Source organism: Coturnix japonica, chromosome 21 (assembly GCF_001577835.2).
Source record: "Coturnix japonica isolate 7356 chromosome 21, Coturnix japonica 2.1, whole genome shotgun sequence".
Taxonomy (NCBI): Eukaryota; Metazoa; Chordata; class Aves; order Galliformes; family Phasianidae; genus Coturnix; species Coturnix japonica.
In genome coordinates this window covers 5,510,930-5,538,040 of record NC_029536.1, presented here as the reverse complement: position 1 = coordinate 5,538,040, position 27,111 = coordinate 5,510,930, and the positions used below count along the sequence as shown (strand labels likewise).

The following is a 27,111-nucleotide window of genomic DNA, read 5'->3' as shown; positions in this document are numbered from 1 at the left end:
CCATAACCACGCCCCCGTTCCCCACGCCCCCCGCCATGGCCACGCCCCGAAGTTCCGCCTCGAGCGGATGTTGGGGGTGAGCCGGTTATGGCGGCTGTAGGAGGGGAGGATGATGGTGGTGGTAATGCGGGCCTGGCGTTGGCCTTGGTGGAAGGCAGCGCCGGGCGGGCCGCCCGTGTCGGCGACCCGGGGGACTTGGTGGCGCTGGCCCGGCAGGTGCAGCAGGTGAGGGCCGGGCACGGGCCCCTCGAGAAGCGGCTGTGCTGGAGCTGAGGCCTTGCGGACACCGAGGCTTCCCCTCACTGTGTGTCCTCCTGCCGCCCCTCCGAACACCCGTGGATCCTTCTGCTTTCTCTCAGTGCACCCCGCTCCTTTTTGGCCCACCCATGTCCTGCCCGCTGTGCCCCCCCCCCCATCTGTGTGTTATGCCACCCCCTTGGATGTGGTACTGAGGAATATGATTTAGCCTGGAAGTATTGGTAATGGTTGGACTAGATGATCTTCTAGGTCTTTTCCAACCTTGATAATTCTGTGAATCTGTGTACCCCTCTGTCTGGGGGTGCTGTGGTGTCCCCCCACCATGCACAGAGTGCTGCGGGCTCAGAGCTCCCTGTGCAGCTCATATTAAACCTCCTTTAATGTAAAGTTACTACCATTGCTTCCCCAGTGTGGAAATGTCCATAGGGCACTGGCTACCTCATCCTCGCTAACCCCTCTGTCTCTTGCAGGCAGATGAATTTGTTCGAGCCAACGCCTGCAACAAGCTGACTGTCATTGCTGAGCAGATCCGGTGCTTGCAGGAGCAGGCTCGGAAGGTGAGGATGCATCCAGTGGCAGGAAGGAAACGAGGATAAAGGTTTGCTTTTACTTGGCTGTTAGGCATTTGTGGGCTGGTTGTGAATCGTTGCCTGAAGCCAAGTAGAGAAGATTCAGAGGGATGACAGCCAGGGTTTGCTGTTTGGTGTCAACTGGGGGATGTTTTGGGGGCTTTGCTTTACTGTACATATCAGGGTGGACTTCTGTCATGTGCACTGAGTCCTTTCAGAGGAGGGATGGGAGCTGATGGTCAGCCCACAGCAGCTGGGATATCAGTTATGACCGTGACAGAAAGCTCCTGTCACTGTACGGTGTGCTCCCAGGAGGAGCTGGTGCAGCAGGGTGACACTGTGACTCTGGATGGTCACTCTGAGGTGAATCCAAGTCCTTGGGAAAAGCTTTGCTCTGAGGTTTGGGTGTGTCTCAGCTTTTGAGTTTGTCCCAACTCAGTTGCCAAAGCAGTTGATCCTGGCTGGCAACCCAGCAGTGCTCAGCTGTCCTCTTCCATTTTGTCTTCACCCCTACATGTGTGATCATAGAACCGAAAACAAGTTATGGAGAGAAAGGACCTACTGGTCACTGCAGCTGGTCCACTGTCATCGAGCCAATTATGTCATGTGGTCATTAAGAGCTGCAGCTGGGGAGCTGAGTTCCTCTGTGCTTGCTGTGCCTTCCCCAGTTTACTTCAGTAGGGAGATTCCCAGGGTCTGATTGTGTGTGAAGACAAGGAATGACTCCAGCCCATGGTGGGGCCTGGGGCAGAGATGAACCTGGGGTTATGAACAGTTTGCTGCTGTTTGGAGGTACCTGTACCTCTGTGGAGGGGTACAGGAGTCCCAGAGTGCAGTTCAGCAGAGGAAACTTGAAGGAAATGAAGGGCTCTTTGAAAAGCATCTGCTCTGTGGGGCAGGTGTTGGGATGAAGAGTTGTGCTGGGAGAGCAGAGCCTTGTGGGCTCCGGCTGAGATGCAGTAAGTGTTTGGAAGTTATAAGAAGTAATTGGTTATAATTGAAATGTGGTTATTTTAAATGTGTTTTTAGGTCTTGGAAGATGCTAACAGGGATGCTGACCTGCACCATGTGGCCTGCAACTTAGTGAAGAAACCAGGAAACGTTTACTACTTGTATAGGAGGGAGAGTGGCCAAAAGTACTTCTCCATGCTGTCTCCTAAGGTGTGTGGTGGCAGCCTCTTGGGAAGCAGGGAAGGGAAAAGACCTAATTTATTGTACTTGGGCACTTCTGGAACTCAGACAAAAGCACTGGCTTGATGGAGCCATTCACACACTGCACTCAGTTGGGTTTCTTGATCTGAGTTGTCTGCTGGTTTAAGGTGGGCAACATCTTTGACAGGTAGACCTCAATTAATTCTCTGCCATTCTGTTTCTGAAAGCAGCAAAATGCAAACGTGCCCTGGGCCTGCCCTGTCTGCTGTGGTTTTTGGCAGCAGTTTTCTCAGGTGCTTTAGCCCAGGGGTTTGCAGCTTAGTGTTTTGTTACTATGGGAAATGGGGATGACTCTGCTCTTGAGTTAGTGTTGGAGGTGTCTTTCTTGCAGGTCCTATTTATTAATGCACAGGGTGAAGACTTCAGAGGACATAGCAACAAGCAAGGTGGAGGAGCTCTGCAGGGTGATACTGTGTCCCCAGATCTCCCTGTGTCAGAAGCACTGTACTGTGCCTTAACTGGTCTTAGACTCAGGGTAGTTAATCCTAGTTTTAGGTTAGAAAGTGGGACATCTGTGTAGCTGGGATTATCTTGAAGGTGGTGGGGCACACCAGCCTGGGCAGGGGGGCTGAGACTATCAGCACAGTCTGGTTCCAAGGGAAACCTGATAGCAATGCATGTCTGTCCTTTCTCTTCCAGGAGTGGGGGACCAGCCCCCATGAGTTTCTCGGTGCCTATAAGCTCCAACACGACATGTCCTGGACGCCTTTTGAGGACATTGAGCGACGAGATGCTGAAATAAACATCTTGGAGAAGCTGCTGAGCCGGCAGGCAGCGCTGCCCCCGTGTACAGAACCCAACTTCCAGGGCCTCACCAAGTGATGCAAAGTGTGGTGGCCATACAGGACCTCTGAACAGAGCTAATGCCTGAGGACAGGCAGTACCTGAGCGCTGCCAAAGGCAGGGCAAGGAAAGAGACCAAGAAATGAAAATGCTGATGCTGCCAGTACTTGCTCTTTGCTTTAATAAGACTAATTCTGAATTCAGTCTTACTGGATTTTCTAGTAATCAAGTAGCTTATTTCTTTGACTTATGCCAAGCTGTAAGAAGAGGCAGATGATATCAGATGGAGTAATTTCAAAAGGACTTGGGGCAGATTGATAGTGTATAAAATATGTCCTACCCATCTGGCTCTGGTATATACCTCACTGGGGCTGTGTGTGGCAGGTAGTGATTTCAGGTCTGGATTTTGGCCCTCATTATAACACATATGTTTAGGAAGCCCCGTGGCATGGGAAGAACTGTCACAATTGCATGCAAGGAGGTCTGTTTTTCCTTCTTCCCTTTCTAGTGTGGATTTGTTCACCTTAGACCAAGTAGTTCTCCTCCTGACCCATGCCCTGCAGCAGAAGAAGGGGTTTTGGTGCCTGGCTTGAGACCTGAAGATGGGGATGCTGCAGCCCTGGATTCTCCCTCAGCTCATCTGCATCTTATCTGCCCACAAGGCTTTTGTTACAGCGCTGCCATCAGCCCAGCCCCATCCTGCGGAGCTTCACTCTGGCTGACCGAAATCTTCTCAGAGTCATTGTAGGATTTAGGAAGAAGCTTTTCCCAGCGCACCCTCCCTCACTCAGAGCACTGGGCAAATTAAAAGCAATGTGTTGTTATTATTAGGCCAGGCTATAATTAATTCCTTATCAAGTCACAAGTGCCTCATTTGATAGGGTGCTTCCCCCCCTGCATGTGTTATCACCCCAGGTCTTATTTTACTGCATGTTATTAAATCTGAATGGGAGAAAGTTAATTACTGCATGGGCTGTAGTGCTAATTACAGCAACATCGGAGACCTGTGATTTATGCTTCTCTGGGAGGAAGGTGTTCCTGCCCCAGTTTTATCTGTTTCCCATCATTAAGAACTGTAAGCTGATGTACAAAGGATTGGGGTGATGGCTGCTGCCTCTGCTTGTGGTTTCTTATGTGTGGGGTCCCTCACAAAGCTTATGGAAGGGCCTCTATTAAAGCTAATGGAGGGGTCTCTATTAAAGCTTATGGAGGGGTTTCTATTAAAGCTTATGGAGGGGTCTCTATTAAAGCTTATGGCGGGGTCTCTATTAAAGCTTATGGGGGGGTCCCTGATAAAGCTTATGGAGGGGTCTCTAATAAAGCTAATGGAGGGGTCCCTAATAAAGCTTATGGGGGGGGTCCCTGATAAAGCTTATGGGGGGTCTCTATTAAAGCTTATGGGGGGTCCCTGATAAAGCTTATGGGGGGGGTCCCTAAGTGCCTCTGGCCTATTGGCTGCCTCTTCTTGGCTTAGCCTGCCCCTAATGCAGTTTTGGGTCCATAGGGTGGGAGTTGCATTAGGAACAAGGCACCAAACAGCGGCTGGGAGAGGCCTGGGCTCTAACTAACCCTGCTGGTGACCCACATAGCGGCCTTATCGCCCCTCCGACCCAACCGGCCGCACAGGCCTCGACTGAGCAAACCGGAAGCGCGCTCCGCCTTCTCGTTCAATACGCGATGACGTCACCCGCAGCGTCCCCCCTCCCAGCGCTACGCGATGACGTCACCCGCAGCGTGCCCCTGCGCCTGAAGCCGAGGAGACCCCGCAGCGAGCCGCCAACGCCCGGCGGAGACTCTGAGGTGAGCGGCCGCGGCGGAGCGGGGCGGGAGCGGCGGGCGGGTGTGCGGGCTGCACCGCGCCTCTGTACCGCCATCACACAGCGGGGGCGGAGAACCGGGACCGTGTGGGTGCGGGCTGTGTGTGTGTGGGGCCTCCCCGCCGCTGGGTTGGGGCTGTTGGCGCAGAGCGGGGCTGAGGTGTGTGTGTGTGTGTGTGTGTGTATGGGGGGGAGCGCGGCCTACGCGGCCCAGCTCGGCCTCCTCCTCGTCCTGCCCCCCGCCCGGCACGGAGCGCTGGGCCCTGCGGGTTGTGAGCCCCGCAAGGGAGGAGGGGAAGCCGGAGGTCGGTGCCGCAGGTTGGGCCTGTGCTTCTTCCGGGAGCGCCGCCCAGCTCTGAAGTAGTTCCGAGGCGCAGTTGGGGTGTGGGCTTTGCTTTAGGAACCGCCGAACGTTTCCTTTCCTTCCCTTCCCTCTCCTCCTTCTCCCTATAAAGAGCTGGGAGGCGCTGCCCGGCTTTTGTCTCGCCCAGGTGCTGGGTCATCCGCCGTCCCGTTGATGTATATGGCTGGTTGTTGGCTGCTGTGCTTGGAGGGTTGATGTGGGGGGGGATTTCTCTTCCATCTTTGAGCTCTCTGAGATGAAATATAGTGTGGCCCCTTTCATAGTAGCTTTTCTTGTAAGCTGATGGTGGTGGTGGCCCAGGTGTGTGTGGAATCTGTGCTTGGGGGAGATAAGGATGGTACCTGCCCCATCTGCCTGCAGGCTGCAGAGCCAGCACTGCTATCTAACCATATAGACTGAGCACCATGAAGGCAAGGCCTGGATGAGAGGCTGTGATAGACGTGCAGGCCAAAGTAGTTCAGTCTGTGATTGCATCTGTTTGTATTACTTCTACCATAAAGAAAGAGAATCACAGAATCACAGAATGACCTGGATTGGAAGGGACCTCAAGGGTCATGTAGTTCCACCCCCCCTGCCTGGCAGGGCCACCAAACATACACATTTACTAGATCAGGTTGCCCAGGAGACCCCATAGATCAGGTTGCCCAGGGCTCCATCCAACCTGGGCTTGAACACTTCCAAGGACGGGGCATCCACAACCTCCCTGGGCAGCCTGTGAAAGAGATGCTGGCTTTATTCAAAGTGTTCCATTGGAGCACCCCAAATGGCCTTTTTTTAGAGGAATAATTAAAACCCAGGTTAAGTTTCTAGTGTTTCTAATGGGAGTAAGTCAGTAAAGCACTTGGAGCTTGGCTCTGTTGCACAGGAACAAGTTTAGATAGAAAGGCTTTGTATTCAGGTGTTTATATGTGGAAAATGTGTTGTTCTGGCTTGGAAATGAGTGAGATGATGGGGTGGAGTGTAGGCAAGTCTTCATCCGAAGCAGGTAACGCATGAATGAATCAATATGTTAATGTGTTTAATATTGTTAGTTGTGAAACGACTCTTTGTTCGGTCTGTTTACTGCTTATATGCTGCAGTAATAAGGACGCAAAGCATTTTAAAGCCTTGCTGAGGAATAAAAGCTGCAGGATAAAACACGCTTGCAGTACCAGAAGTGTCTTTAGATGCAGCTTTTAAGTCACCTACAGCCTTGCACACTGCAGCCCCTCAGTCCTTGCTTGCTGTGGCCAGCCCAGCTTTGGCTCCATCCATAGGCATGATGATGAATGTCAACCTACTCCAATTCAGGAGTGTTGGTATATAGGGGTTGTAATTATCCTCACACTTAATACTCAGTTTCTGATGAAAAACCAACAGATATGGAGGTGCTGTTGCATTAAAAGGAAGCGATATGGGTTTCTAGTATGTAGCAGGAGCTCTGCTTACACACTTAGTGCACTGTAGGCTTTGACCATGGCTCCTGTCACCCCGTTATGCTGGAATGCATGTGTCCATGGGTTCTGATCCAAGTTCCTTTAATGTGGAGTGGAAAGCATCAATGAGAAATCTCTTCTGGAACATCATTCCCAACAAAGTATAATCCCTTTATCAGCAGTGATATTGATAGGCCTGAGATAAGCACGCTGCTTCCTGCAGACAGTGTTGGGGCAGTTCCTACGCATGGAGCACCAGCAGCTGAGCCATGCACTGGGTGCTGCAGCTGATGTGCACAGGGTGGCTGCCCTTATGCAAAAGTGCTCACTGTGCTGCTGCCAGTGTCAGCTGTAGTGCTTCTAAATGTGTCTGGCTATAGGGAGGGGAGCTGGGATAAGCAGCCGTGCTTCTCAGGGTTTAATGTGGGATGACTTCTGCCTTCTTCTTTGAGTCCATGTGAAGGTGGTTCCTTTGAGGTCCGAGCAGTGAGCAGATGGGAACCTTGCTGTGCTGTGCCCACTGAGTCACGCTCTGCTTGACCAGGCTTGTTTTGAATGTAGGGCTGTGCAATGGCTGTTGACTCTTTCATTTCTTTTAAGTAGTAGGACTTAAAAGGTGTTATGTTGGCAGTGCTTTAAGCTCAGACTTCTAAAATTCTCCCACTCAGCTGCATTCACTTCCTATCTTGTGTATGTCTGCACTTATCAGCTTGTTGTGACGAGCCCTGCTGAATAGTGTGGTAGCTGTCAGTTCTTAAGTTGCATTAAGCATAGCATATATCAGTCTAAGAGCTGCTTTTTGAGGTGACACCTTGAGCTTCTCCCTTGGTAATTCATAGCAGCTCATCCAGAAAACAAGTTACTTCAAAATGATAGAGACTTTCTGATCTAGGCTTAGTCAAGGGGCAGCCTTGACGTGTGCATCTGGGATCTCTTATTGCCCCTGTATTGAGCACATGGTTCCATTTAATACTGTTTCTTTCCTCTCTGGTGAGGAAAATCCACTTAGTAGCTGATTATATTGCTTTGATAGCCCTGATCTGGGTGATTCTTGCTGCAGCAGCCTGGGTGAGCTTAGGTTTGTGTGTCAGTGGTGCGTGCTGAGGAGCATCACAAAATGGTTGTTGGCTGGCAGCTGGCAGCTTGCAGCAAGCTGCGTTAGCCGGTGGGTGATGAAATGGCAGCAGCTTCAGTGCTGTGTGAAGAGGAAGCCGTGGTGCTGCCGTGGCTCGACAGGAAGCTTTGACAGGATGTGCAGACAGATTTGACAGTGTGGCTTCCTCTGCCTTAGATGAAGGTACGTGTTTTAACCTGAAAACAGGCATCAGTAGGTTAAGAATAAAAGGGATCTTAATGAGCTGGAGGACTTGTGGCTTCTGTGGCGTTCAGGCTGCTTGTAAGGCAAGATGGATCGTGCCTCTCATTTCAGTAGGGAGCACTGATTGCAGGTGGAGATTGACAGCATCTCACTAGTGCTTCAGTCAGTGATGCTGCACCTCAGGTGCTTGCTGTTAGAGTGAGGAATTGGGCTTTGGCTGCCATTGGTTGCCGCATACACAGGAGGCTGCCATAGGCACCTCTATAGGATTTCTTGCTTTTTTTTTTTTCTTTTTTCCTTTGATTTAGGATACAAAGATCTGAAGAACTAAATGAATTCAGGTATAAAAAAGCCGTACTAAGCAGAACTAAGTCAAATTGCATTATATTCCTGGACTTTATCAGCTTTCTTCTCTAGACTAAACTGCAAGGCTTGTAATTACATGTCTCAGTCTACTTACTTGCACTCAGACTGGGATGACTTTCCACTCTTGCTTCTATTCCCTCTGGTATTTAAAACTACTATCTAGTCCTGCTGGCTGCCCTGTATGTAGACTTGCTTTTAATGGGCACTTTGTGAGGGTGAAACAAACCTTGTAACTTTTCCTCCCTTCATTAGCATTCCCTTTGGGGATGAGTTATTCTGCAGTCCTATCTAATGCTGTGCTGTTTGTTTTTCACATCACAACCTGATGTGTGCATCTTCATGTTTTCCTATGGGAGAGTGGATTCTGGAATAGCACATCCTGGCTCCCTAACAAGGACCTTGTTGGATGGATTCCTCTGGAGCTGGGTGCTCTGCAGAGCTCCTCTATTCTTTTAGCCACTTCTGAGTGGGGATCAAGGCCCATGTTAAGTGGCAGCTGTAGCACGAAGATTACAGAGCTCGCCATTGAAAAAACAGCGCGTGCTTCTGTCTGTACCTGCTTATTTTTATCCTGCAAACTATTTTCAGTGCTCACGCTGCTGTATTTCCTTGGTAGGATCTCTGGGGAGATATGTTACTTAGCAGCTATCAAGACCTGAGTTCACACTTCCATTTTTCAGTGCGTGTAGGGCTGGGTGTTTTTGTGCATTAGAAATAGACTGAAAGGCTTAGAGACCTTTTCTGCACAGCTCTGGGTAATCAGGCTAAAAGTATGTTGTATTTTAAAGTGATTTGACATGCCAACATCATTCTCAGCTGGTCTTTGGCAGTGGTGTGCAATGCGAAGGCATATCTGGAATATATGGAATAATTTGCATATATGAAAATGAATGTCCTCTGATGTGTGTGATGGAGTGATTGCATCAACTGCTTCGTGCAGTAATACCTTCCTGTCAGATCCCTGTACAACCTGTTAGTGGCTTGGGCTCCAATTGAAGCTCGCTAATGACACATACTGCAATCCAAGGAGAATGAAAAACCTAAATTTCTTTTTTTTTTCCTTTTTTTCTTTCAGGTTCACGTTGGAGCTGATACTGTAGCAGACTTCAGCTATGCAGACGATTAAGTGTGTAGTCGTGGGTGATGGTGCTGTTGGTAAAACCTGTCTTTTAATTTCTTACACAACAAATAAATTTCCATCGGAATATGTACCGACGGTGAGTATGAGAATGGCTCCGGTTGTTCTTGGGACATGGTGGGTTGTGTGGTATGAGGTTTCCTTCCTAACTAAAATATATGGCATGAACACCATAATATCTGTACCTTCAGCTTGTTACGGGCTAATGCACCATGGGAAAGTAATTACTGAGCCTGTTATGCTGCTACTACTGATCCTTGCTATCAGCTGGCAGTGCTGGGGTTTAAGCTAGTCTTTAATGTCCACTTTCATTTTGTCCTGACCATAAATTTGAGCAGTGAGCCTGAAGCTTCTATACTTATCCCTAGTGGAGTTACCCTGCATTGCATTCAAAAATGTTTCGGTCTTCAACTTGTGAGGTTTCAAAATGCACGTATATAGTCTGCTGTGCTGCAGATGGTAATGTCATCTGTAAAACCCAGGTCATAAGCAGTGTGGAAAAGCTACTCAAGGAAATTAAGTTGTGAGTTCTGTAATGTGGAAGCTTGAGCTTCTTGCTGTAAGGGCTGTCTGACATCGGTAGGAACTGAAACTTCTTGTTGCTACTGTTGCTGCTCTGGGTTTTTGGCTGTTCAGGGCAGTTGAGAGTGAAATGGTGGTTGTGCTACATCTGAGGTGCTTACAAGGTTGTCATGAGGAGCTGGCCTTGTAACCCTGGCTTCTGCAGTGCTGGACCCACTGACCTTCTCAATTCTAGCTGCACCTTTTAAAAAGAAAGAAGTGTAAAAATCTAAGTATGATAATCCTCCTAAGGGGCAGCTGCAAATAACAACGTAAACTCTCTATTCACTGGGTAAAGATGAGGGAATAGTAGAGGGCCAGAGCTAATTAAGGAATATCTTTGGGATTTTAAGCTTGTAATAATCCTCTGACATCTCAAAGAATTGGTGCCCTGACCTTCAGTGAGGAGCAAATCAGTTTCTGATCCTAGAACTTTGTACTCTGGAGTGTTGAGGTAGTGCTCATTGCATATGGGATGTGCCTATGAAATGCCTGCAGCCTTCTTTTACACCTTGAAGGTCTTACATTGTAGCTGGATGCTCGCAGTAGGGTGTGGTAAAGCAAAATCAGGGTAGTGTGTCAGAAGGATTGGGCTGCTGGTAATGGATGCGAATGTTGAAGTCTCTTGCAGTCCTTAAATCCTGAAGGCTAAGCTGTAACTGTTTGAGAGGGAAACTTCCAATTCTAGCTGATGGTTCTGGGGGTGTGTGACTTCCTTCTCAGTCAGTGGGTTGTGATGAGTTGGAAAAATCAGTGTAGTGTCAGGTATTGCTTTAACCAGGAGAGCTGGCTGGAGAGGAGATGGATCTGAACCCATCAGAGTTCAGCTTTGAGGTGCTGTCTTTCTAGTCTTAGTCCTTAGTGGAAATTGTTCAAGGGCCTAAGCTTGTAATGAAGCCTTATTGAATATGTGTGTGACAGCTCATTTCTCAGTGTTCCTCCTTCCATCACTTCTATGAAAAGCTTCTGACTGAGATCTGCTTTGATGCTGCAATTTACTTCAGCCATGGAAGCTGCTCAGGCTTGATTGTTGTGTTAAAGGACATGAAGCTTTCATATCCTTGCTCAGGTTGGTCAGCTGTCTCAGTAATCATGCAGCACGATGTGCAGGGGCAGTTTGTCCAGTGGGAAAAGCTTTTGATGAATGTAGCTTCTGAAACGTCCTTTTCTGGTTCTGAAGATGAAATAGGCGTTGGAATTGGTGTTGACCTCCAGCAGAATACTCCTTAATGAGTTGCGGGTTTAGAAGGAAAAGGCTTTGGGTAGGAGCATGTGATCAGCTGTGTTGTAAACAAGTTGTTGGGTGAAACACTTGATGCAGTGTGTGCTTGTGACCTTGTGGGCAGGACGGTTGTGCCAGCTGCTACGCAGGTGCTGGTGGCTTGATCTTCTCAGTTATAGGCAAGAGACGTTACAGGTGTTTTGTTCAGTGGCTTTTATGGTATTAGATGCAGCAGTGTATCTGGTGTGCCTTTACTTTAGAAGCGTGGAAGTAACTCTCGCATCCCTATCACAAATGGAATCGTCCTGTTAACAGCCTCAGTGACAGTGCAGGAAGCTTGATGGATTCTGTCCTGTTGAGATGACTGTTGTACAAATCGGAGGGGGTTCAACATGGTAAGTAGTGTGATGGTTGAAAGATGGCATATTGACATAGCTCTTAAATGTGTTTCTTTCCCGAACAGGTTTTTGATAACTATGCTGTAACGGTGATGATTGGAGGAGAGCCTTACACTCTAGGCCTCTTTGATACTGCAGGTAAGAAACTGAGTGATCATGTCATTGCAACTGCCCTAGGTTTAGCTGAAGTGGTGTTGAATGTAAAGGTAAACCTGATCCACCAAAAGTTGGTTCTTCAGTGAAAGGGAAGAGTCTGCAGGCTTTGTTCATTGTCATTAGACTGTATTGGAGCTCATGACTGGGGTAATGTCCAGTGATTACACATTTATCTGTGTTTATTAGCAAGCATGAGAACTTAACAAGAATGAGTTGGAGCTTACCCAGGACTTGTCCTGTCCCCAGCATGTAATAATACCAGAGCTGTACGCAGCTTCTGATATTGCAAACTATTGTTTGAGTTGTTTTGTCTGAGAACTTGGCTGGTAAAGCGTTGCCTAAAATTGCCTTAGTAGAAGTTAATGTGACTCTTTCCAGCTGTATTGTTACAGATGCATTGTTAGTGTTTTATTAATTACTGGTGTGATCTTGTGCTACAGTTAAATGCTGTGGCTTTAATTATTCTTCACATTGTTCTCACAAGTTTGGTTTGTATGTTCGTACAAACTCCTTAGTTCTCGGATAGGAAGCTCTGTGGAGAAGAAGCCAAATGATTTAGTGCATATAGCTTGATATACTTGGGGAAAATAAAAGCTTTCCTTATGGAGCCAAGCGTCTGAAATTAAAGTGCTGCTGCAATGAAGGTCACCCATATTTTTACTAAACAGTAGCTTCTAGTGCAAGCTACTGAACTTAAATGGATAAAACGCATATTAATGACTGATGTATTGTAAAAACTTTCTGCTGTGAAGACAGCTTTTGGGGTATACTTTCAATTGCAACAAGTTGCTTAGCTCCCTTGTTTGTGCAGTAGCAGTCACAAGCTGTTGAGGTCTCCATCTTCAAACTACAGATCTTCCACTGAGATGTCCCAGGTGTGCTCAGCTCCTTTAAGGTCTCTGAGGTCTTTCTCCTGTATGACAAACAAGAGACTCAGTTGAAATCTGAGTGTTTTTTGAACACACGTTTCTGAGCTGGTCGCCATCTCATGGAGTAGCTGCTTAAATGGGAGCCTTGTGTTGCTTTCGAAGAAGAGTGGTACTGAATTGAGAAGGTATAAAAATGGGCTGCTGCTGAGTTTAGTGGGTCACTGTGAGTGCTGTGCTGCAGGGACTGCTGCTGTCTGATGTGCAGACCCAGAGGGAATGGCTTGGCTTCCATTGAAGCACAGCCTGCCCTGTAACTGTGTGTATTTTTAGGGGATGGCTGCTAGATAGTCTTATTACTACCACACCTGTAACAGCAGTATTCTTCTCTTACTGTTCAAAGAACACATCCTGAAATGTTTTCAAGTGTGATTTGGGACCTCCTAGGGAGCAAAACTGCTTCTGGAACTTTAGTTTTTGTGTGTTACTGAAGTTTGATGACAAAATATATTTTATGGATAGAGTAGATGCAGAAGACCTGACTTATAGCCAGATTTACATTCTGCAGTCTGAGGCTGCTTGACCTAAAAAGAATTTATTAGGGCACACTGCTGACCTTTCCTTCTCTCTTGTGACTTTAAGCAGCTTGTTGTTACATAGCAACTGAATGAATTCTATATCTGAATACAAGGCTCCCTGAATGTTTGGATTCAGGGCATGTGTATTTGCGTAAGAGTTAGAACTGCTCACAATAATGCTTTTGTGCTGGAATGTGTATTCTGACAACCTGGAAAAGGCAATATTTTGCTGTCTGCCTCTAATTCTGTGTTAATTTTCTCCCCTTCTAGGTCAGGAAGATTATGATAGATTACGACCCCTCAGCTATCCACAGACAGATGTATTTCTGGTCTGTTTTTCAGTGGTATCTCCTTCTTCATTTGAAAATGTGAAAGAAAAGGTTGGTTCAACTCTGCCTGTGTCCTCCTGAGAAGGAGCTGCTGCTGTGATTTTAGTAGTATCTAAAGTGTTAAAGTTGACTAGGTGGTCAGTAATAAATACTGTATCTTCTTTCCTTAGTGGGTACCTGAAATTACTCACCATTGTCCAAAGACTCCTTTCCTGCTTGTTGGGACCCAAATTGATCTAAGAGATGATCCCTCAACAATTGAGAAGCTTGCCAAGAACAAGCAGAAGCCCATAACTCCAGAGACAGCTGAAAAACTGGCCCGGGATCTGAAGGCTGTTAAATATGTGGAGTGCTCTGCGCTTACGCAGGTAAGAGTTGGTCTTTGACCATTTCTGCTTGTTTGTATTCTATATATATATTTTTTTCTGTTACAGGGGAAAAACAGCTTGGAGTGAATGTGAAAGGATATGAGCTCCATTTCTGCTGTTGACACAGTAGCTTTCTCTGTCCTGTTGTTCTCAGGCACGAGTAGCTGGCAGTGGTACAAAGCAAATTGGCCTGTGAAGATCAGGCACAAGTGGAGAGGGGAGGTGGAAGATTTGCTTGCTGGGTTTGCTTTTGTATTGGAGCAAAGTAGTTATCTAAAACTTAGGCGGCATGTTACGGACAATAAGTGGGTTAGAATACAGCTCACAACTGAAGAGAGCAGTCACAGGAAAAAAAAACATCAACAGATCTCGGTTTCTGTCTCAGTGAAGTAAGTTTTTTTTTTCCTTCTATGAATAGAAGCTTTCCTAATTGAGAGCTTCTTTCTCTTCTCCCTACCTGGTCTATGGTGATCTGCTTCCTTTGTGTGCCTTAAAATGGAAGTGCTGTTGAAACAGAAAATCCTAATCATATAGCTCTTCAGATATAAATGTGGCTATGCTGTGAACTGATGAGTGAAAATGAGTTTAAAAACATCTGAAATTGTTGACTTGAGGCGCCAAAACCTGGCAGTCCTTTCCTCTTAAGGTGGGGAGGGTGGTAAGTGTTGGCTGGCAGCTGGGATCTACCTTGTCTTTGGATGCCTGGGAAACATAATCTTGTGTCCACTCCTGCACAATATATTGCGACTCTTAACAGATTATTTAATGCACCTCTGTGAAGGATTAGTACCTACTTGATGTACACCAGAGGTGTGCAGTGTCAAATTCTTCACTCTTTGTCATTTTGTTGCACTGATCTGCAGTATCTTGAGCACAGAGCTTTGTTGCTAAAGGTTCTGCTTCCCTTTCACCTTCTGCCCAGGTTGCACAGTGGCTTTTCCATTTGGCATCCTGATGGAATTTTTTTTAACTGAAAACAGCTTTTTTTAACTGAAAACAGCCTTCTGAGGGAAATGTGTGGGACGCTGCCCTGGTAGTGTTGTGACAAGGCATCCTACTTTAGATGATGGCAGTTGCACAACCTGAATGTTATTGCTGGCTATGCTGTAACCTACTTGTTTGTGAAATGGGTACCAGGATTTTTTACTCTTTCTTTTCTGTATCTTTAAATTTGCCTGGTTCAATCTATTCAAATTGCATGGAAACACTTGAAATTATTCGAAGAGCTGATGTAACAACTTCAGTGTTTATCTGTTCTTTTAATTTCCAGATCAATTAAGTGTATCAGTTGCAGAGAACAGCTTTATGCACTTGGAAGCTCAGCCTGAATTTCCTCCAGAGCACTCTAGTGGCTATATACTCAGTAGTGTTCTCAGAGGTTGGGAATAATCTGGTAGGAGGATTCTGAAGTTTTCTCACCTGGAAGATTAGCCAGTATTTACTTCTGCTCTATTCTTGTTCCTTCACTTGTCATTCATTGACCTTCCCTGCAAAACACTCTCTTACTCAGCCTGTTGGTAGTAGCTGCCAAACAGAAATGTAGATGTTCTGCAAAGAGATGTTTGGAGTTTCCAGCAGTGATGTAGCTGGTGGCTTGCTGAGCACAGAGGGCAGCTGGCTTTCAAGTGAAGCTGGGTTCAGCTGGGTAATTCCAGTTATCTCTTTACCTTGGCGTCCATCTACACAGTCCATCTCAGCTGTCTGGGGTTTTCTGCCTTCCCACTAACTTGCAGATGACTGCACAACAGTAGCAAATAATCATACAATTATGGAGCTAGTGTTTTTTAGCCTTTTTTTTGTTCCCCCCCAGGTTTTATGATTTCACTTGTCTGTATGGAACAGTCAGATGTTCTGAACACAGTACATGGACCCTAAGAGACTGAGTTTGACCCTGTTATGTAGAGGCAGAGTATCTGCATCATTATGAGTCTGGATGATTCTGCAGTGGTAAAAAGTGAACTCTGCCTTCCCTCCTTCCCCAATGTTTTTTCTTTAGGTATAGTGCTTTTTTTTAGTGATGAAGGCACTGCAGTAGGTCAGTACTGATGCCTTCAGCCTTTTTCCTACAAAATTAATACCCAAATACTGTCAGAAGTAGATAACACATTTTAGGGCAGGGTGATGGACTTGCAAATAAAGCCGGTTGTTGCTCCTGTCATCCTTAAGTCTCTGAGTAGCTTCCTGTAGCTCTATGCAGCTACTGAGCACAAGGGAGCACTTTGAATGTTGTTCCTTTTTGCTGACGCGAGGCTTGAGCACAGCTGATGCTTTTAACGAAACCAGATTTGTGAGGAGCCTTAAATTCCCCATGAGGAAGTGGGGATAAAAGAAGCCTGAGCCCAGCTGGCTCTCTGGTGCAGCCCAGAGCAGTGCTGGCTGCTCTTAGAGCATCGAGGCCTGTGGGCCAGTCAGACCCAATGCAGCTCCTTTCATGCGCCTGCTCTTCTGTCATCCAGGCTTCTATCTCCAATCCAGTTCTCACTATGATTTTACCCTTTGTTTTTGTTGTTGTTTATCCCTTTTTTCTGTATTAAGAAAGCAAAGGAGGAGTCCAAGAGTGGTATTTGGGTTTTCTGTTACATAATTGGGTCTATACTACAGCCTTATCCTCAGAGAGAGAGAATCTATCTAATATTCAGGCTGCATTTAGGCATTATCGATTTGAACTCTCTAAGCTTTTTTGAGTACAGGTTGCAACTCTTAAAACATGCTGAAAAAATGTACAGAATTGTCCATATTCTTGATAAGAGTAAATTAATAACCTTGCATGCAACTTGGACGTAAATGCTTCCAGGTGGAATTGTCTTAGAGACCTCCTGTATAAGTGCTCCAGTAAAAGACCTTCTGAAAGGGATGTATCTGGACTAACCTCTTGTTTGAATGATGTTTAAAGATTTACAGACTCTACAAATGCTTTGCAGGAAGTAATTGAAGCTTTTCCGTTCTTCTTTGGCTGACATAAAGCAGTTCGTCAGGAGTTACAAAGGTTTCACTGGTGACAGTAGATTTAGGCGAGTCCAGTTAGCATAAACTGAGCCAGGTTTCACTTCTGGTGTTCTCGTGTAACTTGGCAGAGCTGTGTGGGAGTGCTGATGTACCGTGGTGCTCTTGTGCTTACAGCAACTGCAAGGCATGTTTTATGCTCTGCTGTAATCCCTGCAGACCTCTTAGAGCTCTGACTGCTTGTGTGGTGCTGGATCTCAGTTATTCCAGTCCTAACACAGTATCTGTTTGACTTGAATGGTTATACTTGCTTTAATAACTAACTGAATAACTGAAACGCATCGTTCCCATAGCTGCCTGTTAGGTAAGGTATTGCATCACTTTTTATGTGACTGATTAGCCAGCATCTGAAGATGACAGTGGCTTACTAGAGAGGTATGGCTTCAATCCCAGATTGTGTTTTCCCTGCTGTCTGGACTTCCTCAGTTATTCAGGGCTGAATTCACAAAGCAGAACGATGTGGAGCCTTTGCTCTGATCTGGTAGTTGGGAGCAGTGAGTCCATGCATCTGCCATGACCACTTACAGTGGGTCACAGCCAAAGGAGGTGCATTCAGTGGGGCACGCAGCTCTCCCATGTGTTTGTTCCCCTGTAATCTCACCAAGTGCATTTCCAGCACTTAGGGGAAAACATGACTTTTGAGCAGCTCCTTCCTGAGATGGCTTTGCCAACTACTGTTATGTCTGTACCTCTGCCCTTTTGGGTGTTTGTGTTTAACTTGGTGGCCTGTCACATGTTCTGTCTGTCTCTTTTTTGTTGTCTAAAGGAGATTTCTTCCTGGGATCTACTTTGTATTTTTGCAAAGTAAATCTCGTTACTGCCTGTGTGAATTCAGCCTGCTCTATCCTGAATGCTCTTTGTATCTGCTTGTTTTTCTCTAATCCTCTAACCTGGCTGCTGTTTTTTCTCCTCCCCTCTGTCTTGTAGAGAGGTCTGAAGAATGTGTTTGATGAGGCTATCCTAGCTGCCCTCGAGCCTCCGGAAACTCAGCCCAAAAGGAAGTGCTGTATATTCTAAACTTTCTCCTTCCCCTCTTGCTGCTGCTTCCTCTGTCCCACTACTGTAGAAACCTGGTTAAAAACGAATAAAGCCACCTCTATTGAAAGCTGTTGCCTGCTTACCATTTTAGAGCAACCTCTGTATTAGCTCTTTGGACTGATAACAGTACTTAAGATCTTTAGTAAAACATTGTGACCATGGAACGTGAACTGGACTCGCTTAACTCTCTGCTGCTTGGGTTGCCAGATGTGGGTAGCTTTATAATTCAGGCTGTTGGGGGAAAGGATCTGGTTACATCATTACTCTAAAAGAAAAAAGCTTGAAAGAATAAGACGTGTTTGATCTTCCTGAATCCAGCTGGAAGAAGCGTTGCGTGTTTTCAATTTCTACTTGTGACTCTTGTTAAATGTAATTGCATGACAAAAGTACATGGAACGGTGATCTGCAAGTGATGCTGTAATGTGAAGGAATTTCTGGTTCTCCTTTGTGCAGTGAGATGTTTTTGTTGCAATTGCTTTGGCTGTCTGTGCTGTAGTGGAGTATTTGTAAGTCCTTGGGAAGGAAATATCAATGTATTTGCTACTGCTTTATGAACTGTTAAAACTCTCTTGCTTTCACTAACACAATAGAACATTTCAGTAATAGATTCTTAAAGCCTGTTACTGTAAGATGTAAAGCTGCCTCTTACGCTTCTGATTTTTATTGTTTTAAGGAGAAAAACGTCAATTGTAGTTTCTTCAAACTTTGAAATTAAAAACTGCGGTTGTTTGTATAAATGTCTGATGAAGCTTTATTCTGATTTGCTCTTCCTGGCTTCAGTTTAACACCTGTGTAGCCTACCTGCTTTGTACTCCTCCCATTTCAACTCTGATACCATGCACAGCTTCTGGGCTCTACCTGCCTGCTTCTAACCATGGGGTGTGTAGGGCCAGAATCCTGCCCTGAGCGTGTCCTGGACCAGTCTGATCATTGCATGCTTGCCTTGTCTCCTCTTCTCCCCTCGACACGCAGGTGAATGCCCTGCTGTGCTCCAATAGAGCAATTCCATTCGAATGCAGCACTTCCTGCTTTGTTGTTAGCATGTCAGATGTGTCACTGCCCAACTAATCATAAAAACCTGCCTTAAGGAAATGACTTCAGTACGTGTGTTTGCTTCTTGTGGAGTGTACTGGTCTATTTTCTAAGCACTGCGCAAATCAGATGCTCTGCCAAGGAACTGCTGGCTGCAGCAGTGCAGCTGGGCAAAGGAGATGTGGGGGGGTCTGGGTGTCAGGCTGGGATCCCTCACTGGAGGGGTTTGTCTGCCACCCGACTCTCCTTGCTTTTGTTTGTGTGAACTCAAAAATGAGACTGCCCCTTTCTCTCTTTGCCCCTTTTCAGAAAGGCCTAAAGAATGTATTTGATGAGGCGATATTGGCTGCCCTGGAGCCTCCGGAGCCGAAGAAGACTCGCAGGTGTGTGCTGCTATGAACGTCCCTCCACAGCCCCTTCTGCAAAGCTGGTGTTTGATGTCATACTAAAAAGCAATGTTTAAATCAAACTAAAGATACAAATTTTAAAATTTGTTTTTTTTTTTTTTTGTTTTTTGCAATAATGACAAATACCCTGCACTCCCATCTCCCCCACACACGATCCCTGTGTGAGATGAGAATGTTAGTGTTTATTCCCCAGTGTCCCCTCAATTCAGTTAAACTAGTTAATTTTGAGTAATTACGTAGTATCGGAGAACACTGATCAGTACTAGTTTTTTATTTTGTTTACTGTTTCTAATTTGTTTTTTTGTTTAAAATCCAGGCATGCTTGGCATGACTTCTTCTGTAACAGACTAATTCTAGGGCTGTTTTACTGAAGCCTTGCCCCTTCTGCCAGTCTGGCAAGATTTAGTTCTGGTTTCAAGGACTCCTAGGGCTGTTCTGCAGCCAGCCAGCAGCCTGTGTCCTGTGTGTGAACAGCCTTTCATACTAAAGACAAATACAGGAAAGTAAGATGTCCCAAGCTGGTGCTCCTCTAAGGAGGAGTGTAGAAAATGTATCTGCATCTCCTCTGAAGTTGCCTTGTATCTCTATCTCTTCCCCCCCCCCCTGGTTTCCCACTGTGCAAGTCATAAATTTCTGCCCTGTCCTCTAAGTTATGAAGTTGTATGAACAGAAGAATCCTTTTCCCTGGATGCACCATCAGGCTTGGAAAATAACTCAGTCTCTTCATGAGCTTTTGGTCACGTCATGAAGAAATAACTGCACCTTTTAAAGCATGCCCACCTGGTTCAGTTGGCTTTTAACAAGCCCATCTTTCTGCCAGTTCTTTCTTATTTGAGAAATGCTTCCAGTGACCAGCATATCCACTGCTGTTTGGATGCACTGAAAGAAACTGGCGTGTATTGGAATGAGAGCTGGCCCTGGTGGTGCATCTCCCTATGAAGGTTTGGTGTCCTTTGAGGAGAAGCTGAAAGACCTGTCAGTAGGAAGGAACTGTGGGGAGGGCTTCCTAGTGTTCAGCATGGCACCATACAGGGACCAGTTGAGGAAAATCCCCTTTTTCTGCATTTTAAGTAACCTTGAAGCTGTAAGATGGGTTCCAGACCAACAAGGATTGTGTGCAGGATCGTTACATAGACAGCAGTATTCGTAGGGACTTTACCAAACAACACGTTTTGGCTTGCAAGTTAAATTTTTTCTTTTAGGGAAAAGACTTAGGGAATCTTCTCCATCTTCCCAACTCCAATTTCTTGTCAACTCATTAGTGTTGAACCAATGCTTTTTCATGTCTAAGTTCTTTGTATATGCATTCTTTTCAGATGTATTAAACATAAAATATCTTCACAAGCCTGCCTGAGGGTAGTTATTTCTCTAGTCTTTCTCAAGTGTGAGGGACTTGAAAACACATGGCTTTTATCCTTGGTGAGCTTGCAAGTTAATGTGGGCCTATCCTTAATACCTAATTCTGTAAGATCCTGTCTTCCCTTATCTACACTGCAGGCCTAAATTCTGTTGAGGTTGCTGTGATTTGTGACATAGTCACTGCCATCATACCAAAATCTGAAGGGGAGACTCCGGTTCTTAACTGAGGGGGGTGATGTACATGATCACAAATATTAAAAGTAGGCTTTGGGATGTTTCTAGTCTCTAACACCCTGTTCATGGGCAGATTAAACATTCAGGCAGGAGCAAGCGATGTGATGCTTATCTCCTGCTCCAACATGCACAGCATCTATTATGCCTGTAGGTGCGCTTTGAAGAGAAAGGAGGTCTTGCAGTGTCACTGTTTAACTTGTGTTAATTACTAAAACACGTTCCAAAGGGCTTCATTAAAGGTCATTTTTATTTTAAGGAACTGACTTGTGAGTACTGGAATCTAAAAGCTCAATGTAAAAGGTGAACTTGTAACTTTCCAGCAATTAGTGCTACTGTTCTGCTTTGCACTTTGATTTTCACTTGCTGTGGGAGTACCTGGCTGTATGTGTCTGGCTTGCAGTTGGAAGCAGCAGGCTCAAATGGGCTCCTGCTCTTCTCCTTGCTGAACCTAATTCATGTCTAAAGTCAGCAGCCACTGGTGACCAAAGGACTGCAAATTAAGCAGGGGATTTCCTCTGAAATGGAGGGAGAATCCTCTAGGACTTTGGGTTTCAAGTAGCAGGCTTACTCTGCCAAGCCTCTTCTGTCTTGGATGCAAACTTGCACAGAAGTTGCCTGTAGCAGAGTCTTCTGCAAGTATTTTCTGGCAGTGATCTGTGCCAGTCCTTTCATCCAGGTCCGTTTGGTTAACCAAAAAGCCTGTGCTTGCTGGAAGTGTGTCACAAGGTTAAACTCTGCTCTGGAGACAGCCCTTAAGGCAGTAGCTGGTGGGAAAGCTTCCTTTCTGTGTTGTTAGCTTTGCAGGACTGGCTGATAGTTCTGTGTGCCAGTCCAGAGGGAGGACAATGTGAGGAAGAACTGGCTGGAGAAGCACAAAGAGCGTAGTCTGTGAGTTGTCTCATACTGTTCTCCCTCTTGAGCTCATCAGTGAGATCCCTTCCAAGTCAGGTTGCTCTGCATGGCCAGCTTCTGTGAGCTGCTTCTGATGGTTCCTTGGTGACGACCTACCTGAAGGCATTCTGAAGGCTATGGCAAAAGCGGTGGTGAGGAAATACTACTCATGTACTGCTTTTGGGATCATCGTTTTCAGCTAGCAGCTTTGAAAGCCAAGATCTTGAACACGGTGAGGAATACTTGGAGCTTGCTCTGATACTGGCGTGGCGAACCAGTACACAGTGTGAGCAGCGTGTTATTGCTTTTGCAGTAGGGCTTATCTGCTGGTTCCTATAGCAGTTCAGTAGACAGGTAAGTACATGCAGGCTGTTCAACTAAGTGCTCCCTGCGTTCAGAGTGTCCCTTCTAAAGGGCCACAAGCCTTCAGGGAAGGCACTTGAGAACTGTATTAAGTCTTCTCTAAGAACTGAATGCTGAATGAACACTGAAGAGCAGGTTCTCATTTTAATGGCTCAGTTCCAATGGCTGGGATGCACAGCAGTCTCTTAATGAAACCTTGCAGTTGTGTAACTATGCTATTAAATGACCTTTTTTTTCTTGCATGAGGAATAGGTTAGTGAGCTTTGTTTTTTCCATTTTCTCTTGTGTGAATTCATGAGAATCTCTTAATTCCTAATGCTGAGTTTTGTGTAAAAGCAGGTTGTGAACAGAGCTCTTGTTTCTGTTGGTGACCCCAGATGTGTGGCTCTGCATCTTCTGCATCTGCAATCATGGCTGCCTCAGCTGCGTGCTCCCACACCATCAGCTCTGTTTGGCTGTACCAAGCAATGAATACGGTCACTAATTGCACAGAAATGTAACACCCTGCAGGATATTTTTCCTACTGAATTAGTGGACTCCACTTGTTTATTTTACATGGTCAAACTGATGCCAAAATCACTGCGAGGAAGGAGATATGAGAACAGAAGTAGAAGCATAGGAGGGACGTGGGAGCACACACAAAGTCTGAGTGGGTCAGCTCTGTCTTGTAAACATGTGCTGTGGTGCCAGATGGCATAAATCAGTTTGTTTTTCTGCTGTCCTGTTAACAGAAGTGAAGGCTGTATCAACCAATGGGCAATATATAACCTGGAGAAAAGTCCTGCCTTTTGCTGAGGGACATGATTGCATCTGAAAGCCAAAACAGGAGTTTGTATTCTAGGGTTGGTAACTGTTGGGAAGAGAGCTGTATGGAAATGGTTGTGTTCCCTAACAGGAGATAACTTGAGCTCACCCTTATGCTCTGTCCTTTCCTTGCTGATTCAGTCAATGGATGGAAATTCCCCTGTATATAAGCTGATCTAAAGTAACCCTGCTGTTTCTGTAGCTCTTGGTACAGGGATCACCTGCACAGCTGTTGTAAGTCAGGCTGATGCTAAGATCATGTCAAACTGGTGACGGGTTTTCTCCTACAAGTGTCCCTGTTGCTCTGGCAGCTTAGCTGTAGGGGGGTCTTTCATCATTAGAGATGTCCTTGTTGTGAAGGTTGTTGCTCTAGATGCAACCAGACTATTTTCTTAAGCTTCTGGGGGATGGATGGGGTACAAACTGAGTTCTGCTGCTTTCCAAGGAAGATGTTAATTTACTCAGGCATATCCTTTCATTCTGTCTTTCCTCTCTTTCCCATTAATGTGCTTATTCTTGCTATCAGTGCTGTGTGTTATGCTTAAACGTGGCCTTTACTAAAACAAGGGTATTGGATTGTGTAAGGAAAGAGAAGCACACAAGCTGCAGGAACCTTGGTGGTTAGGTCTAAGCTAATCTCCAAGCTGCTTGTATGTGATGTGCTCTATTTCTCATCCCTGAGTGTTCTTGCAGTGTACTGCTTGGGTTTGTGTTAGGTTTATGGTTGTGAATGTGCCTCTCCCTGTCCTCATGCAGCTCAGCATTATTTCTTCCAGGTGACACAGCCCTCATGGTCCCACAGAGAAAAAGGCAGAAGAAAAAAGAAAGCTCATGTCTCCTGCACATTTGAATTGGGCATTGTCCTCTCTCTAGCAGCTTATGGGGTTTGTGTCTATGGGACCTGGCTGGAGTTGACTGTAGGGCCCCAGTAACGCATGCTGTTACTGTTGGGTATGGTTTCACTTGGCAAGTCTGCTCCTCGTGTCTCTGCCGTTTGCTCCCATACACACAGCTAAAAGCAGACTGATTTTTGGCACATCCCCAAGAGACAGCAATGTCCTGTTACTTGGCCACCATCTAGGTCTCATTTTGCAGCTGGTAGCAGCTGCCTCCTTTTCAAAACAGCCCGTGAGTGGGAATTGAGAGAGCTGTTGTGTCAGCATTGCCCCTGACCCAGCCTTCCTGTTGCCTTAACTTGTACTAATGAGCTTCTCGCTGTGCGGATGTGTCACGTGGGGATGCTTCTGGGGTCCTGTGCTGGGGAGGTGTGCTGCTTTGCTTTCCCTTCCCACCCATTCTCTGCTCCCTTGGAGAAGCATTTCTCACTGATGCTCTTCTTCAGTGCCTGATCTGAGCCCCTGCTTGGGTGCCTGGATGCTTTCCTGTAAGGGAAACATGGTCCTGTTAAAGGGGATCAAGCACGTAAGAGGAAAGTACTGATTAAAAAACTCTAAAGGAGAATCCAGAAGTAGAGAATGAATTAGTTCTAGGTAGCAAAATGATGAGGTGTCGGTGTGTAGGGGGATGTGTTTTGAGTTACTGTGGAGTAGTAGCTGGGCAGGTAAGGTTTCAGTGCTAGGAAGTGAGGGATTTAATGTGGCCAGCCCACAAATAGTTACATTCCAAGCTGCCCTCTGGTGGTTTGGGGCTGTACGAAGTGAAAGATCAGCCTATGAGAAGATGTCAGCCACTTGTTGGGCCTAGTGCTGCCTGCATCAGGCCCAGCAGCTTCTGGGTTTGAGCTCTGCCTGCAGCAGCTGACAGAGTGGGATGTGGTGGGCATCCCTCCTGCATGGCCTGCAGTGCTCCTGGGTTGTATGGGTTGTTGGTAGAGCCTGATGTGGGGCCAAACAAAGCAGCTGAAGGGACACAGAGCTCAGTGTTCCATGTGGGGGTGGCTGGGTGAGGTGTAGGAAGGAGATGTGGGGTGAAGGGCTTCCAGCAGCACCTCCTGGGCTTTGCTTAGAGGTGGGCTTCCTTATTGGGGTGTCTGGGGGTGGGATTTTCCTTGCAGCAATTACAGGGGAATAGACTGTGTGAATACAGATGACATCTGGAGGCACCCTCTAGTAGAGGAGTCCCAAGAATTGCTGCTGGTGCAGTCACTGAAATGCATTGCTTTTTCCTGGATAATAAGAGGTTTCTGTACAGGTCCAGAATGATCTGCCAGCACTGTGTAGGACGTCAGCAATTCAGACTGGAGTTATATGTAATTGTATGATGGAAGGGAAAGGATTTTTGTCACACACACACACACAGAAGGGTTACTTTATCAGATGTACAGCCCTGGAAAGGTGGGCTCTGCTGGCCACAGGCAGGCTACTCTGTCTTGAATTAAACACAACACCTAGAGCTTAGGGTGTGTTGTCTTTCAAAGAGATGCGACTTCCCTTTGCTCCCAGCTGTGTGGTTACAGAAAGGAGGAACTTACCCAGGAGAAATTTGCAGCCTTTTGATCCTTCCTGAATATTTTGGAGATGCCAACGCTTCAAGCTTGCCTCCCAGAGCTCCACAAAGGATGGTCTGCTTGATGACTTCCAGAAGAGTTGTTTGCCTGGTCTTTCACCTGCCTGTCCCAATTCTGGGCTGTGAACCTTCTTGAAATCATGAGTCAGTGCAGTGTGAGAGGTGGTTCAATGTAAATGCTGCCATGGACATGGAGTGGGGCTGACACAGGTACAACCAACACCAAGTGAGATTGTAAGGAGAACCTTCATGTGTGGCTTGAGAACTGATGTCTTTCAGCAAGGTAAGTGACTGTATTGACCTTCTAGGAGCCTTTCATTTATCTCACTCATGGCTGGCAAGCACGACCAGCTCCTTCCTTCACTTGTCTTGTCATACCTGTTGCATCCTCAAGGTGAGATCCACTCTGCCAACTATGTGTGTGATGGAGCTGCCAGCTGTGCTCCCTGGCAGGCAGTGCTGTGGTTCCATGGCAGCTTCATCTGGGAGCCCTCACAGCTGGTGCTCCTATCATTGCTGCAAGGATGGGGGTGATGCTTTCCCAAGTCTCCAGCCCACTTCAGTCATGGGAGAGTTCTCACACTTGCTCCCTGGGCTGTGTCCCCTCTTCCTTATGTGCCCTGGGGGTCCCATGTCTTCTCCCATGGTAGAGAGGGACAGGAGTATGTGTGCAATCATGCAAATAAAGCTGTTCCAGTTGCATGCCTGCAGCATGCAGCTCTCTGAATCTTGTCCTGCATGGTGTCAGCATCCCTTGCATTGTAGGGTTTCTTTCAGTCTAACCAGAGCATTGCAACTGCAGCTTTCTAGCTATGGGGCACAAGCAAAAAGCCTTTTTCATTGCTCTGTGTTTCTCTGCACCCATTCAGTGGGGCTCTGGAGTTGACCTAGGCAGGATCTATGGATGGGGAACACTTGAAGTGTTTTTGAGGGTAGAGAGGCAAGCTCAGCAACCTCTTCTGAGGATGATAAAGCTAAAGCTGCCTCTGCTATGGCAGAGATGAGCAGTATTTTTATGTGGTTACTGTAGGAATCAGAACTCGTGTTGTAGCAGGATTCTTGCCTGGAACCAGATGACCTATAGTAAGAGATGTGTTTTCTGATGCCTTAGTGCTTGAGCATGGATTTTGGTCATTGGAATTTTGGATGCTTTCCTGCAAGAGGAAGAGCTGGTGTGTGCCATTGGCTGAGAAAATACAACCTCATTTAGCCAGCACAGGAAAGCTGGGTGTTCATCTGAGGCAAACAGATCTGGGTTGCTGTCCACATGCGCTTTGAAAATGCCTGACCCCTAAGGGAGATATGGATCAGATTTCCCAGCAGGTGTGAAGCTTTCAGAGGGCTTCTGTGAACCTCCCTTTTCTGAGAGCACTGAGATTCTAACCAGCATCTGGGGAGCTGGTGCAGGGTGAGGCAGCCCTGTTGCTGCAGGATCAAGCAGCTGATACGTTGCTTTCCATCCGCTGGCAGGGATTTGGCATTTGCTGCTTAGTACTTGGCCTCTGCTGGGGCTGGCATCCATACTGATGTGCTCCCAGAGGCAGCAGGCTTTATTTCCTTTCAGTTAAGGGGGAAATAAAGATGAAGAAAAAGAAGTCTCTTATGGCAAAGCAAAGCCAATTGTCCCAAGAGGTGTCATAAGAACCTGGCACTGACTGATTTTTAAAGCCCTGTTAAAATAAACTTCGAAATGCTTTGCACGATGTATTTTTTTCCTCTTCCTTTATTTGACAAATACTGATCACCCTGATTTGGTATGAGCTTGAATAACAACGATGGTCATTTGTCACCTACTT

The 27,111-nt window shown here is 46.4% G+C and overlaps 2 protein-coding genes across 3 annotated transcripts; both read left to right on the top strand.

Annotated features, from left to right (window-relative positions):
- Window positions 1-45: 45 nt before the first annotated feature.
- On the top strand, window positions 46-3,929 carry C21H1orf50 (chromosome 21 C1orf50 homolog). Its single transcript, XM_015882400.2, has 4 exons — window positions 46-225; window positions 729-815; window positions 1,857-1,988; window positions 2,679-3,929. The coding sequence occupies exons 1-4, from the start codon at window positions 88-90 to the stop codon at window positions 2,859-2,861; spliced, it is 540 nt and encodes a 179-aa protein (XP_015737886.1). The 5' UTR covers window positions 46-87; the 3' UTR covers window positions 2,862-3,929.
- A 569-nt stretch (window positions 3,930-4,498) lies between these two features.
- CDC42 (cell division cycle 42) lies at window positions 4,499-20,542 on the top strand. Of its 2 annotated transcripts, none has more exons than XM_015882398.1 (6): window positions 4,499-4,622; window positions 9,178-9,319; window positions 11,487-11,559; window positions 13,292-13,401; window positions 13,521-13,718; window positions 19,101-20,542. In XM_015882398.1, exons 2-6 carry the CDS (start codon window positions 9,215-9,217, stop codon window positions 19,188-19,190), a joined length of 576 nt encoding a protein of 191 aa, XP_015737884.1. In that variant the 5' UTR covers window positions 4,499-4,622; window positions 9,178-9,214; the 3' UTR covers window positions 19,191-20,542. The 2 variants fall into 2 exon arrangements, with proteins under 2 accessions (XP_015737884.1, XP_015737885.1); XM_015882399.2 differs by lacking the exon at window positions 19,101-20,542 and adding an exon at window positions 17,649-18,851.
- The last annotated feature ends 6,569 nt before the right edge of the window (window positions 20,543-27,111 follow it).

Bases quoted from the DNA above. Each gene is read 5' to 3' on its own strand.
- C21H1orf50 (XM_015882400.2), top strand. From the start codon at position 88: ATGGCGGCTGTAGGAGGGGAGGATGATGGTGGTGGTAATGCGGGCCTG. The intron at 226-728 runs GTGAGGGCCGGG...TGTCTCTTGCAG, and splicing joins TGGCCCGGCAGGTGCAGCAG to GCAGATGAATTTGTTCGAGC. The intron at 1,989-2,678 runs GTGTGTGGTGGC...TTTCTCTTCCAG, and splicing joins TCTCCATGCTGTCTCCTAAG to GAGTGGGGGACCAGCCCCCA.
- CDC42 (XM_015882398.1), top strand. From the start codon at position 9,215: ATGCAGACGATTAAGTGTGTAGTCGTGGGTGATGGTGCTGTTGGTAAA. The intron at 9,320-11,486 runs GTGAGTATGAGA...TTTCCCGAACAG, and splicing joins CATCGGAATATGTACCGACG to GTTTTTGATAACTATGCTGT. The intron at 13,719-19,100 runs GTAAGAGTTGGT...GCCCCTTTTCAG, and splicing joins AGTGCTCTGCGCTTACGCAG to AAAGGCCTAAAGAATGTATT.